This window comes from Chiloscyllium punctatum, chromosome 48 (genome assembly GCF_047496795.1).
Source record: "Chiloscyllium punctatum isolate Juve2018m chromosome 48, sChiPun1.3, whole genome shotgun sequence".
NCBI lineage: Eukaryota > Metazoa > Chordata > Chondrichthyes > Orectolobiformes > Hemiscylliidae > Chiloscyllium > Chiloscyllium punctatum.
Genome location: NC_092786.1, coordinates 41933405 through 41945927, shown reverse-complemented (window position 1 = coordinate 41945927; position 12523 = coordinate 41933405). Strand labels below are relative to the sequence as shown.

The following is a 12523-nucleotide window of genomic DNA, read 5'->3' as shown; positions in this document are numbered from 1 at the left end:
CTAAGAGATGAGAGATTTAACAAACAATCCAGGTTCTTTTCAATTGATAATTTCAGTTGCATCACACTGTAAACCTTTGCTATAAATTCTGTGTCTTACAAACTTATTCTCCACAACCACCTGATGAAGGAGCAGCACTCTGAAAGCTAGTGCTTCCAAATAAACCTGTTGGACTATAACCTGGTGTTCTGTGATTTTTAACTATGAAATATAAAAGCAGGCGTAATCTACTTTTGCAATTAGTTGAGAGATTAATATTGGCCAGGACATGGGACTGTTCTTCATGGTTCCTTAAATTGTTCGTCTATAAGGCCGGCAATAAATAATTCAATTTTCCCAATTAATTCTTTGACACGTTTAAGTTAAAAGGATATTTTCCAATTAAAGTGATTAATGTAACACATATTAACTAATGAAGCCTGCTCAGTACACCCTTTATCCCCATATTTAAAATCGACTCTTGGATGTGGACCAGTTTCCATCTCTGGAGGTCAAAGGAATGCGTAGACACATCCTCTGCTACATCACACGGCCTTGTTCGTGGACAATGGCCTTTTCAAGAAAGATTGGCTCGTCATTCCTCAGAGGAGGGAGTGTAGTCTGTTAGTACACAGAGATGTGTAATGGGGTTACAACAACATTGCGATTTGAGTTGTATGATATTGTCCAGCTGTCAGTCCAAGGAGAAGGTGGGTGTAGTGATAATATCACCGGACTAATAAATCAGCGTCTTGGGCTGATGCTCTGAGGATTTGTTTTCAAATCCTACCACAGCAGCTGGCGAAGTTTGAATTCAGAATAAAATATCGAATTGAAAGTTTGTCTCGACAATAGTGCCATAAAAGGTTAATTGATTTTCGTAAAAATCGATTTGTTTCACTAATGTCCTTTAGCGAAGGAAATCTGCCATCCTTGAAGGTCTGGCCCAGTATGTGACTCTAGACACATTGCAAATGTGCTTGACTCTGAAATCATTGAACACCACAATTAGTGCAAGGGAGATTAGGGTTGGGCAACAAATGGTGACCTTGAGAGTGAGATCTACACGCCATGAAAGAATAAAGAAAAAGAATTGTAAGTGTTCTTGTGTTGAATGGGGTGATCAGAACCAAATTTATTTATGTCAGATCTGCACACAAACACTTCAGTTTTTTTTATCATTCACAATGGGAAAATGTACATTCTATGAGCCTCTTGCAGCATTTCCAGATCGCGCGTGCATGTGTGTGTGTGTTATGTTGAACTTTAAGAAGCTATCTGTTCTGGCTTGCAAAATCTGTAACTCTGTAAAGACAAAACTTCTTGTCAAAATTTTTCCTCTTGTACTCATCAGGACAATTTGCAAGAATACCAATTCAAGGGGAAAACCAATAATTATACTGCATGCGTGGAGAATGCTGAATGATTGGCAAGTGAACTCTAACTAGTCGAGGCATTGTCATGGAGAAAGCAACAATCAATGATAGATATTGTCGGAGAAACTCAGCAGGTCTGGCTGAAATGCCCTAGAATCGTAGAATCCCTACTGTGCAGAAACAGACATTCAGCCCATCGAGTCTGCACCATCCCACTGAAGAGCATCCTGTGCAGACCCACCCCATCTAATCCACCTCTCCTGCACATCCTTGGACACTATGGGCAACTTAGCGTGGCCAAACCACCTAACCTGCACATCTTTGGACTGTGGGAGGAAACCAGAGCACCCAGTGGAAACCAACGTGGACACAGGGAGGATGTGCAAACTCCACACAGTCAGTCGCCTGAGGGTGAAATTGAACCCGGATCCCTGGCTTTGTGAGGCTGCAGTGCTAACCACTGAGCCACAATGCTGCCCTCCCCCACCCCCATCCCAGCCGTCATCCCAGCAGCAATCAGCACTGGGGTCCTGGTCCTGCCATTGATTTTCCTTATTGTTCTGAGTAATTATGGTATTACCTTCAGGGGAGGAACAATGACTTGGATACTTTTAGATGCTGGTAATCCAGGCATTTTTCCATCACAGTCAAGGCTTTTGACCGTGTTGATTTGCGACTGAATATCTTTTGATCTAGATTTTTTTTCCTGCCCACATGTTAGTGGGAAATGGCCCATAACTCTTTTCAGCTTTTTATTTGGTCTTGGAAAGGAAATGTGGCCCTTTTCAGTTTACAGCTGGAAATAGTCTGAGAGATAACCAGTGAACCAATAGGGCAAAACAAGAGCAACATGTTTTTCAAATGTACAGCTGTTTAATTGCCAAGATAACTCTGAGCTGAACATAATTGTTATTGTTCTGTGGAAATTTGGGGAGTGATTTTCTGCACTTGCCTGGAGCTTTTCGAAGGGCAAGAAGCAAATTCAAGGCAATGGCATTGACCGCAGAATCTTTCCCGCACGTTCACTGCATTTACATTCAAGGTCACAGTCTCGTGGAGAAAAAACAGGACCTACACGCTCACAGCCAGACTGCAGACGTGATACCTGGCAGGGTTGACGTCTTCGTCCAAACCTCCAGTGAATGCAAACTCCTTCAGTAAAATCTGACCGGGTCAAATAGCCACATTGGCTGACGCCAACAAACTAAACAAGAGTGGGCAAGCAGAGCTGACCAAGGAGGGAGGAGTCTGAGGCCCACTTAAAGGTGGGAGGAATGTAAAGGGTGTGGTTGGCGTGGGCACTGGAAGGATCCTGGGGAATGGAGAGGGGAAATTGGCACTCCGGGGAGTGTGGGTGGTTGGGTCGGGTCACAATGTTGCAGTTGACCTCCTCCCTCTTGCTTGATTTGGCAAGGGGAGAGATGGGGTAGCAGGATATGTCAGGAGTGTCTGAGATGTTAGTCCCAATTAGCCTGCCTGATGCTGTTCCTCCCGGTTGATGCACAGTCATGCCATGGTCCCTCAAACGCCTCCAGCCTCGGTAGGGAATGAATGAATGAGTGAATGCATGGCTGGAGCAATGGGGTGAAGGGCCATGTGCATAGCCGGCAGATACCAATTCCTTTGGACCTGGTGCCCACAGCAGCTAACATCCAGTTCCTTGATGCAGCTATGCACTCACATGTTGAGAACAGCCTGTAACGGATAGAACCTGGGCAGGCTCCTCTGCCCTTCGCTTCAAGTCTACAGATAATCTTTGCCAAAACATCACCCTTCTTGTCTATCCATCTTGGTTAGCTCATGAATGGCCACATCTGGACGTTGATCATTGATGGTGGGTTCTGCAGGGACCTGTTCCCCAGTAATCCTCAGGGTGTCTGAGACCAGTGGCGTTACTTCCTCCTCTAACTGTGAGCTCAAGTCGATGCTGTGTTCACCTTAGACCTACACTTGATCGAGGCAAATGACTCTGTGCAGGAGGAGGGTGGGAGTGCAGACTCTGAGACTCATGACTGTTCCTCCTCAGTGGTGTGGTTTGTGGGACTGATAGGGATGGGTCTTGAATTCCCACATTTTAGTGACAGCAATGCTGCTTCCTGTACAGGTGGGAGTAGAAGATTGGAGTCCCTCTGACTGACTCAGTGCCTGTAGGTATCCAATCTCCTGTTACTGCAGGAAAGGCCCCCTTGCTCTCCTGCTAGCTCAGCGGCCTGCTGCTTGAGACAGTGAGCAGCCTCATGTCTTCCACTTATCATATTGGTTGTTTCCCTGCAGAAGGAGAGAAGCCCTAAGAGACAATAGTATGGCTACAGGAGCACTCTGTCTGCATTGATTGATAATGAGAGAGATGGCAATTTCCAGTACTGTTATTGTTTGTGTGCTTTACTTGTAAGAAAAAATTGGTGTAAGGGAAGTCAGGAGTTAAAGATTTCTGAATGAAAGGTTAGTGCCTTTAAAGCACTACAGTTGATGTAAAACAGGTCAGTATTATAATTAGATTAGATTACTTAGATTAGGTTACTTAGTGTGGAAACAGGCCCTTCGGTTCAACAAGTCCACACCAACCCTCTGAAGAGCAACCCACCCAGACCCATTCCTCTACATTTACCCCTTCACCTAACACTACAGGCAATTTAGCATGGCCAACTCGCCTAACCTGCACACCTTTGGACTGTGGGAGGAAACCGGAGCACCCGAAGGAAACCCACACAGACACTGGGAGAATGTGCAAACTCCACAAAGAAGTTGCCCGAGGAATGGGCCTGTGATGCCTGTCAGGTGTTTAGTACAAACCCATTCTTTGTCGCTGTCTCCTTGTCCCGTGTGAGTTTTTGGTGAAAAGCCCAGTTGTGTACGTTCACCTAGTTGGGGTGAAAGGTCAGTGAACCTGGTGATATATGAGCCGATGAGTATTGTAGCTCCTTTTATGTTTAAACATGAACCCTGGCAAAAGTGAGAGTGGCAACGCCAGGAGAGTGTCACTTTGGGAGCTGCAATGTAGTGACACTGAGGTTTTCATAGAATCCCGATAGTGTGGAAACAGGCCATTCGGCTCAATAAGACCCTCCGAACAGTAACCCACCCAGACCCATCCCCCTCCCGTATTACTCTGTGTTTATCCCTGACTAATGCACATAGCATACACATCCATGAAAACTATGGAGCAAGTTAGCAATTCACCTAACCGGCACATCTTTGGACTATGGGAGTAAACTAGAGCACCCGGAGGAAACCCACGCAGACACGAGGGAGAAGGTGGGTTTTGTGAAGGAGATGCCTGGCAGCCACCCTCCTGTGTGATAGTGCACTGCAGCTGCAACTTTACAGCATTCACTCACACCAAATAGAGCAGTTAGTGGTTAGTGTGCCCCTTGGTGATGCTATGAACATCATCCTCCTACATCACTGGAGTCACCCATGGGTGTTGACCCATACAGCTATCATTCAGGCTGCCTTCATCCTCCCGAGCAGCTGCCTGATGCCAGCCCTTCTGTCCTGACTAGCCTTCAGGAGACCCTCACAGTGCAGCACTGCCTTTTACCTGGACCCTAACACCTCAGCTGGTGGGCTGGGGTGGTTGATGCTCCTGGATTGTAGAGTGAAATGCCTTTCGAAATATAGCACCCGGAAGCTTCTGGAAGCTGGGGCAGAACCTCCTGGCTGTAAAATGTGCCATTTCTCTCACACATGCATGCGCAATGAGGAAAGCAGGCGACCTTCCCCCTGCAAAACACAATTATTTTAGCTCACCTCCACATTCACCCTCAAAAGAACAAGAATGTGGCCCTTCCTCCTTGTGGCTTGATTCCCACTGAACCAATCTTTAACAGGAAACTGTTTTTGTTTTGTAAATAAGTCAAATTAGTCAAAAACAAAATCCAAGTTAACCACCTGCTGGCAGTATGTTTAAGCATATTGTCAGGGGATTCAATTGTGGTGTTATTGTAAATTTCCAGCACGTACTTTAACATGGGCATTAATATCTCTTCTTTAAGATATTTTGGCATAGAAAATACATACAAAGTACAAATTAGGCCACTCAGCCCTTGAACCTGTTCCACTGTTTAAAGAGAATGTGGCTGATATCATTGTCATCCCTACCTTCCTTTTATACCCCACACATCTTTGGATTCGGATGTCAGTCAAAAACCCATCTAACTCCGACTTAAAAATATTCAATGACCTTTACTCCAGTGCTCTCAGGGGAAGAGAATTCCACAGGCTAAAGACCCTCTGAAGAGAAACAGTCTCCTTGTCTCCTCCTTAAATGGGACATGCCTTATTTTAAAACTGTATCCCCTAGTGCTAGTCACTCCCACAAGGGGAAGGATACACTTCCAATTTGTCCTCGTACGACAAACCTTCATTTGAGGAATCAGTCTAGTGAACCTTCTTGCACTGCTTCAAATGCAATTAATAATTAAAAGGCAATTCTATCATTCCTTAAATAAAGAAACGAAAGCTGAACACAGTACTCCAGATGTGGTCTCCCCCAGTGCCCTGTACAGCAGTATTTATTTATTTAGTAACAATAGCTCTATTACATTAAAATGAACAAGAAGGTCGGCAATATCTACCATTACGTTATGTGTGTGACTGCTATGTATCCTGTTTTCAATTCATATCCTAGCTTTAACTGACCATATGTTCAGTATAAAATTCTCTTTTGTGATTTCTACGTGCAAACGGGAAACCAACTCTCTTCCTACGTCAAGCCTACATTCACCTGTGAACAAAATGCCTCTTGCTGACACTTTTTTCAGAATTAAGTTTTGTTTTGACAACTTGCTCATGACTGCATTTTATTTTAGTTTTACATCTCCTCCTAAAGCTTGCGCCAATGAATGGCTGACTAATGCTGCATGTTAGGATTAACCTGAATACTTTATAGCTGAAAACTATATGGAAGACATGTGCCTTGCAACTTGGGCATGGCTAAATTAAGTCTATGAAAGTAAAAGGTTTCCTTTTAGATAGGGTGGGAATGTGTTGACACATCTCTGGAATCTTGCCAGCTCACCAGAGGCTGTCACAGATATGGGAGATATAGCCATTGCCAAGTCCCTAAGCTGGGAAAAGCTGGAGGAAAATGTTAAAAATAGGAATGAATTCTTAGGAGAAACAAATTTCTACTTGTGGGGAATCTGATTTGTGGAGTTACTGACTTCAAAATTCAGGGCTAGTGCAGTATTCCTCCAGCTGATAAATAGGCAGAACCAGATCTTCCATATGGATGAAACCCACCAACTTTGTACCACTAAATGGAAATGGTCTGTCCCTTCAGAGCGAATAGTATTTGTGCTGTCAATTAAAACTCTTCAGAAGGTGGACATCTGAAATTTATACGGAAAATGTTGGAGCAAGTCAAACCCCATCTGTGGACAGCGAATCACAGTCAAGGTTTCAAATCCAAAGATTCCTGAGTAAGAGTCAGTGCAGAAGACAGTTCTGGAGAAGCACCTTCTTTGAAGCTTCTTCTCAAGTTGTCTTTCTGATCCTTTAGATGGATTGACACGTGTTTCAGTGTTTGAAAACTGAGTACCTGGTGTGTTGTTTGCTTGAAGCTGTCTTGGGCATAGAGTTAACACGAATATTGACTGAGTGATTTGCAGGCACAATGATGAATGCTCCCACCCTAAAAGATAAAAGTAAAATTGTTTTTCAGATTTGTTACTTTTGGAATGAAGGAGCTTTCTTATTCAGTCTGTAATTGAGGTGTTACAGATTCTCTCCAATTGTATGATCTGGTTCCTCACAATCTGATGAGGTGAGTAACGGTGGTTAATTGTTTTTGAATCACTTTTTTTTGTCTTTCAGAGGAGGAGCGGAGGGTGATAGCTAACAACCGTGAATATAACGAAAAGTTTCAATATGCTGTAAGTGAAAATTTAGTCTTTGTAAACACTCCAAAGTCTATAATCTACAAACCATAATCCAATAACAATAGAAAAATGTCAAAACTCATCAGATTGAACTTTAAGAAACTTTATGAATGTAACTATGTTAGAACGTATAGTAAGTGACTGTATGCTGTATCCTTGCAGTCACATGTTCTAGGGTCATGTGATGTGGTATCTTTGTGACAGTTCCTTTCACACATGCAAAGTAGCTATTCTAGGAGTAAAGACATAATTAAACCTTTCCTCTAAAGTGACAGATATGGTTATTGCAAACTCCTGCCTGACTACAAAAGTATCTCTTGTATTGCACTGCTTTTATGCAGAGTAATTTTCTTAGGAAGTCAATGTTCTTCTTTACAGAGTTATATATTATTTCACGTGGTAATATGTTTCAAAGGCATTTATGGGCGTTCATTGAAATTAAGGTCACAATAATAATAATTATTACCAGTAACTGCATATACAATGCTTATGATTACTACCAATAATTACACATATCCTGGGAGACTTGCAGCCAAACAATTGTGACGATACAAGTATTGAGGTCAAGAGGACCAATTGGCTGGTTTAAAAAGTCAATTCCCAAGTTTTTTTTAATGAACCTCTTTTTTTTGATTATCTTTCCTTCACTCTGACTCTGTAAGATTCCACATGTTTCCCCATTACTTCATGCCATTAGTTGCAATAACTTGCAACAAGAACCACTTCTCAGGCCTTCACCTTAACTGTCCTGTTAATTAGGTGATGCAGCTCAGAGTTGCTAAAGAGAACAGCAGCGCTCTCTGTGAATATTACAGAGCTGTCTTTGGAGGAGGCATGATCTAAAGCTACAGCTTCTCTATATGATCATCAAACTCTCTCCATAGTACCTCACTCCTGAGAGATCTGCAGAAAACTCTTGATGCTGAGTCAGAAAGGGCAGGTGATGGGACTGCCCTGAATTTGCTGTTAATTTCACTAGAACTGATATTTCCAATCTGCTAACTGAAACCTACAATACATAACTGACAAAGGCTAAGGGTTAATATGAAGAATGAATCATTTCCTTACACAATCTTTAGATAGGTAAAATGGCACCATGGGCTATTTCATTGTCCTTTCAACTATTGAAATAACAAGTTAAATAACCCCTGGTAAAAACAATGACTGCAGATGCTGGAAACCAGAGTCTAGATTAGAGTGGTGCTGGAAAAGCACAGTAGTTCAGGCAGCATCCGAGGAGCAGGAAAATCGACGTTTCAGGAATACAGGCAGAGAGCCTGAAGGGTGGAGAGATAATAACCCCTGGTCTCCAGTTGAAACCCATCCAAGAATAGAGCGGTAAAAGCTTCCAACTGAAAGGATTTGAGGTAGAATTTGTTTGCATTCTCACCTTAGTTTGGAAACTACTGCTTTAATTTCGGGTGGCATGGTGGCTCACTGGATAGCGCTGCCTTCTCATAGTGCCAGGGGCCCTGGTTTGATTCCAACCTCAGGCAACTGTCTGTGTGGAGTTTGCACATTCTCCCTGTGTCTGTGTGGGTTTCCTCCAAGTACTAAGGTTCCCTTCCACAGTCCAAAGATATGCAGGTTAGGTGAATTGGCCATACTAAATTATCCACAGTGTTCAGGGATGTGTAGGTTAGATGCATTAGACAAGGGTAAGTGTAGAGTAATGGGGTGTGGTAATGGGTCAGGGAGGGTTACTCTTCGGAGGATCAGTGTAGACTGGTTGGCTTGGGCCTGTTTCCACACTACAGGCATTTTATGAAATTGCCCACTCTTAGTGATGTATTCATAGTAAATGGGTAATACTCTCTGATGAAAAATATTGTGGAAAGTTAGAATAACATATTTTTGGGAATGATACCTTTTACTGCAGCCACAACTGCCAGCCTTAGCCAGTTTTTTTTAATGTTGCATGTGATGGGATACATTTCGTGGAGAGAGGACGAGCAGTCTGAAAATATGGCTTGTATTAGAGTCAGTGACATCTGGAATACCATAGAGTTCTTCCCAAGGGAGTTTGATGCACTCAGATGCTTAGAAAACAGGACCTCCAAGGTAGTAATCTGAGGATGACTTCTGGTACCACATGCTAAACCAGCATGGGGTAGTAAAATTCAGCCCATCCTCAAAAAGCTTACACATCATTTTGAAGGGAGAACTTCAGAATTCTCCAGTGTGATGAGTTCTAGAGCAAGCTGAGGTCAACAATGAAATAAAAATAGAAAATACCGGAGAAACGCAGCAGGGTATCTGTGGAGAAAAGACACAGAGATAATGTTTTGAGTCTGATTTGACGCATGTTTGTTTTCAAAAAGTTATATTGAACTCAATGTTAAATTTAATGTTTCAAATCCTATACAATGTTTTCCGAATAAACAAGAATCAAATCAGATACAAATCATTACCTCTGAGCTTCTCCTGCATTTTCTGTCTTTGTTTCAGATTTCCAGCCTCCACAGTATTTTGCTTTTGTTTGAACTCAAGAATGGAATAATAACCAAGCCCTTGGAGAGGTTTAAATAGGTGAATATAAAATCGTAAAGCAAGGAAGATGAAGAAAGGATTAGGAACAATTGTACAAAATGGGAAAGAGCAGATAAAATAGTTAGATGAATGACACTGAAGAAAAGAATAGGAGAAAAAGGAGAAGGGAAGATAGTTCTGAATCAGGACTACGGTGGTTATACAATGTGCAAAGCATTTTAAATAAAAGCAGGGAACTAGACAGAATAATTAGAATTGAAGGACGGGATGCAGTTCTGTCAGACACTTGTTTTTAACAGAGCTGCCAATGTGAATTATGTCTGCCTGGTTATAAAATCGTGAGAAGACAGAGAAAGAAAATTGAATAAGAAGCATTATTCTCATTGCAGTTCCATCTGGAAACTGGTTATTGAGGTTGGTGCTTGGACAGTGTATCTATATGTTAATAATTAATGATGGATCTGTATGTTATTTGCAGCATATCATAGCTATTTCTCGATAATTAGAAAGATTTGAAGTGTATGCATGTGCTATTATCTTTGACCCTTTACAGGGGACTGAGATAGTGGTGAAGGCCCTTTAGAATGCATCCAGAGCTGTTTTCCCAATCAATATGTTGTCAACCTATTGAAGAATGCAGAGCCTGATCAGATTCTACATACAAAACCAGGGCATGTAACTGGTAACTGATGCACACAGAATCCTTGAGAAACGTTGTCCATAACCTAACAAATTCAAGATGAAAATGGTTGAAGATTTAAAGTGATTCAACACACAAGTGTCTAACTAGAAGGTAGCTATTTTCAGTTGTGTTTCAGACCCAAAACTGGATAATGGATTTGGAAATGTGGTATTCTACACTACATTACAATGATAGTTTTGGTCTACTCTGTTGCAGAATCTGCTCTGCCTCATGGTACATCAGTCCTTATCAGAGATTATGGATGTGCGTCTAACTCTTGCCATAAGGCTGGAGGCAAAAATCCATCCAGCTGAGTGGCTTCTGGTGCTGTCCCACATTCTCCATTTTGTCGTTTACCATGACAACGTTGTGCTCTGAGATTTGGGAAGGATTGTGAATAATCCCAAACTCTCCATTCATGAAAACCTGTTTTAAAAAAAAAACAAATAGATGCCCTGATTATATTTTGCTTAATTCCTTCTTGTATTAAAGTGTGTCACAGGCTGGGCCTACATGGAGTGTTGGATTTTCTTTAAAATTGACATATACCAAATGTAGGGTTGAATACAGAAGAAAATTGAGGACACTTAAAGAAGTACCATAGAAATGAAGCAAAAGGAGAGATTAATAAATTCTGAAGAAAATATAACAGAAAATATAACCTTAGATAAGTGAAAACACCAAGAGCTAACACCAGCATCAAAGGATGGAAGCGCAAAGAGGCATGCTTACTTTTGAATGAGCCCAATACTGAGATAGTGGCAGAAATGAGTCATGTATTTTGAAATCTTAAGGTTGAAAGTTAGATGTTAGTTTCTACCCTGAGAGGATTCCAAGACCCACCTCTGGGATAAAAGTCACCGTAATTAGGAGTAAAAGCAGGAAGTCGCCAAATCTGGCTGCTTGCAGGCACAACACTGAAGAGTCGTGAGTGAGATAATGGAGACACTGACCATAATTTATAAATCATTTTGTAAACGAGAATTGTTTCTGAGTTCAAGTGGCCGGGTCTCCATTAGTCTTTCCCTCAGATGTGAGTGATCCTGTGGGCTCTATAATATGGAAAATGATTAATAACCAGATTTCAGGGACAATTTGCATTGATTTGTAAACGATACTTGACATACTTGATGTTTTGAGGAAATCAAAGTGCATAAAAGGAAATTAAATATCTTTTTAAAAATTTATTCTCATGATTTCCAGAATTTGAAAGGTCACACTTTATGATGTTTGTAGATTTGATGACAAGACGTTTACTTTTCAGCCTGAAAAGTACTTCACATTTAAGCATTTGTGCGTCAATTGGCAAATGAGTGGGGTCAAACTTGAAGTAGGATCTCCTCCATAAATAAGCAGCCTGATCTCTGCCGTGGAAACTATTCCAAAATTTATCTCAGAAAAGATTTCCTCTCAATGAAGGCAGCAGTGAAACTTTTTTTAAGTTGTTCAATTTTTATTAGTTAAGTTTTAATTTATTCAAAACAATAATATTTTTTATCCTCTACTCTTCAGTGCTTTTTGATTGTAATGTGGGAAATTCTCATCAACAGCAAATTCTCTGGTGGCCAATCCTGTTGTTATTTATGAATTCTGAACTTCAATTCAAGAAGGATAATTTGTCTGATAAAAGCATGTTGAGAATAAACCACCCAATGGCGCGAGTGCAGGAAGGCCTAGAACCGTTAGTCTGACTCCACAGACTTCAATTAGCTGTGCTCATGATGCATTTTCCAGACATTGTCTACTTCCAACTGAATGTTGTTTTTTTTAAAAAATATCAGGCACAAATCCATAATTTAAGTCACAATTTCAACTTTTTTTTTTAAATGCACTGACTCCATCTGGTGGACATTAGTTTACAGGCATTGTACATGACCTTTTGAAGCATTATTTTTAATTGCATTGTCCATTGTTATCCTTGGGCATCTATTGGGCCAATGAATTTCCCTATATAAATATGTGGACTTATGGTTTGACATTTTAGTATTTTTTTAAATTGTTTTAGCTAGTTAAAATTTCCTAATTCCTAGATCTGCTATAACATACGTTTCATCAATGTGCACTCGCTGCAATGAGATTGACGAATTGAGGGCACTGTTTCTACTGCGCAGACT

General features: G+C 41.3%; 1 protein-coding gene across 4 annotated transcripts in view; it reads left to right on the top strand.

Moving 5' to 3' along the window:
- Positions 1-12523, top strand: part of atp8b4 (ATPase phospholipid transporting 8B4) — a 245466-nt gene that overhangs the window by 120738 nt on the left and 112205 nt on the right. For all 4 annotated transcript variants that reach the window (XM_072565057.1, XM_072565058.1, XM_072565059.1 and 1 more), the window contains one exon: positions 7173-7231. In XM_072565057.1, coding sequence (XP_072421158.1) covers positions 7173-7231 — 59 coding nt within the window. The remainder of the gene's footprint in view (positions 1-7172; positions 7232-12523) is intronic.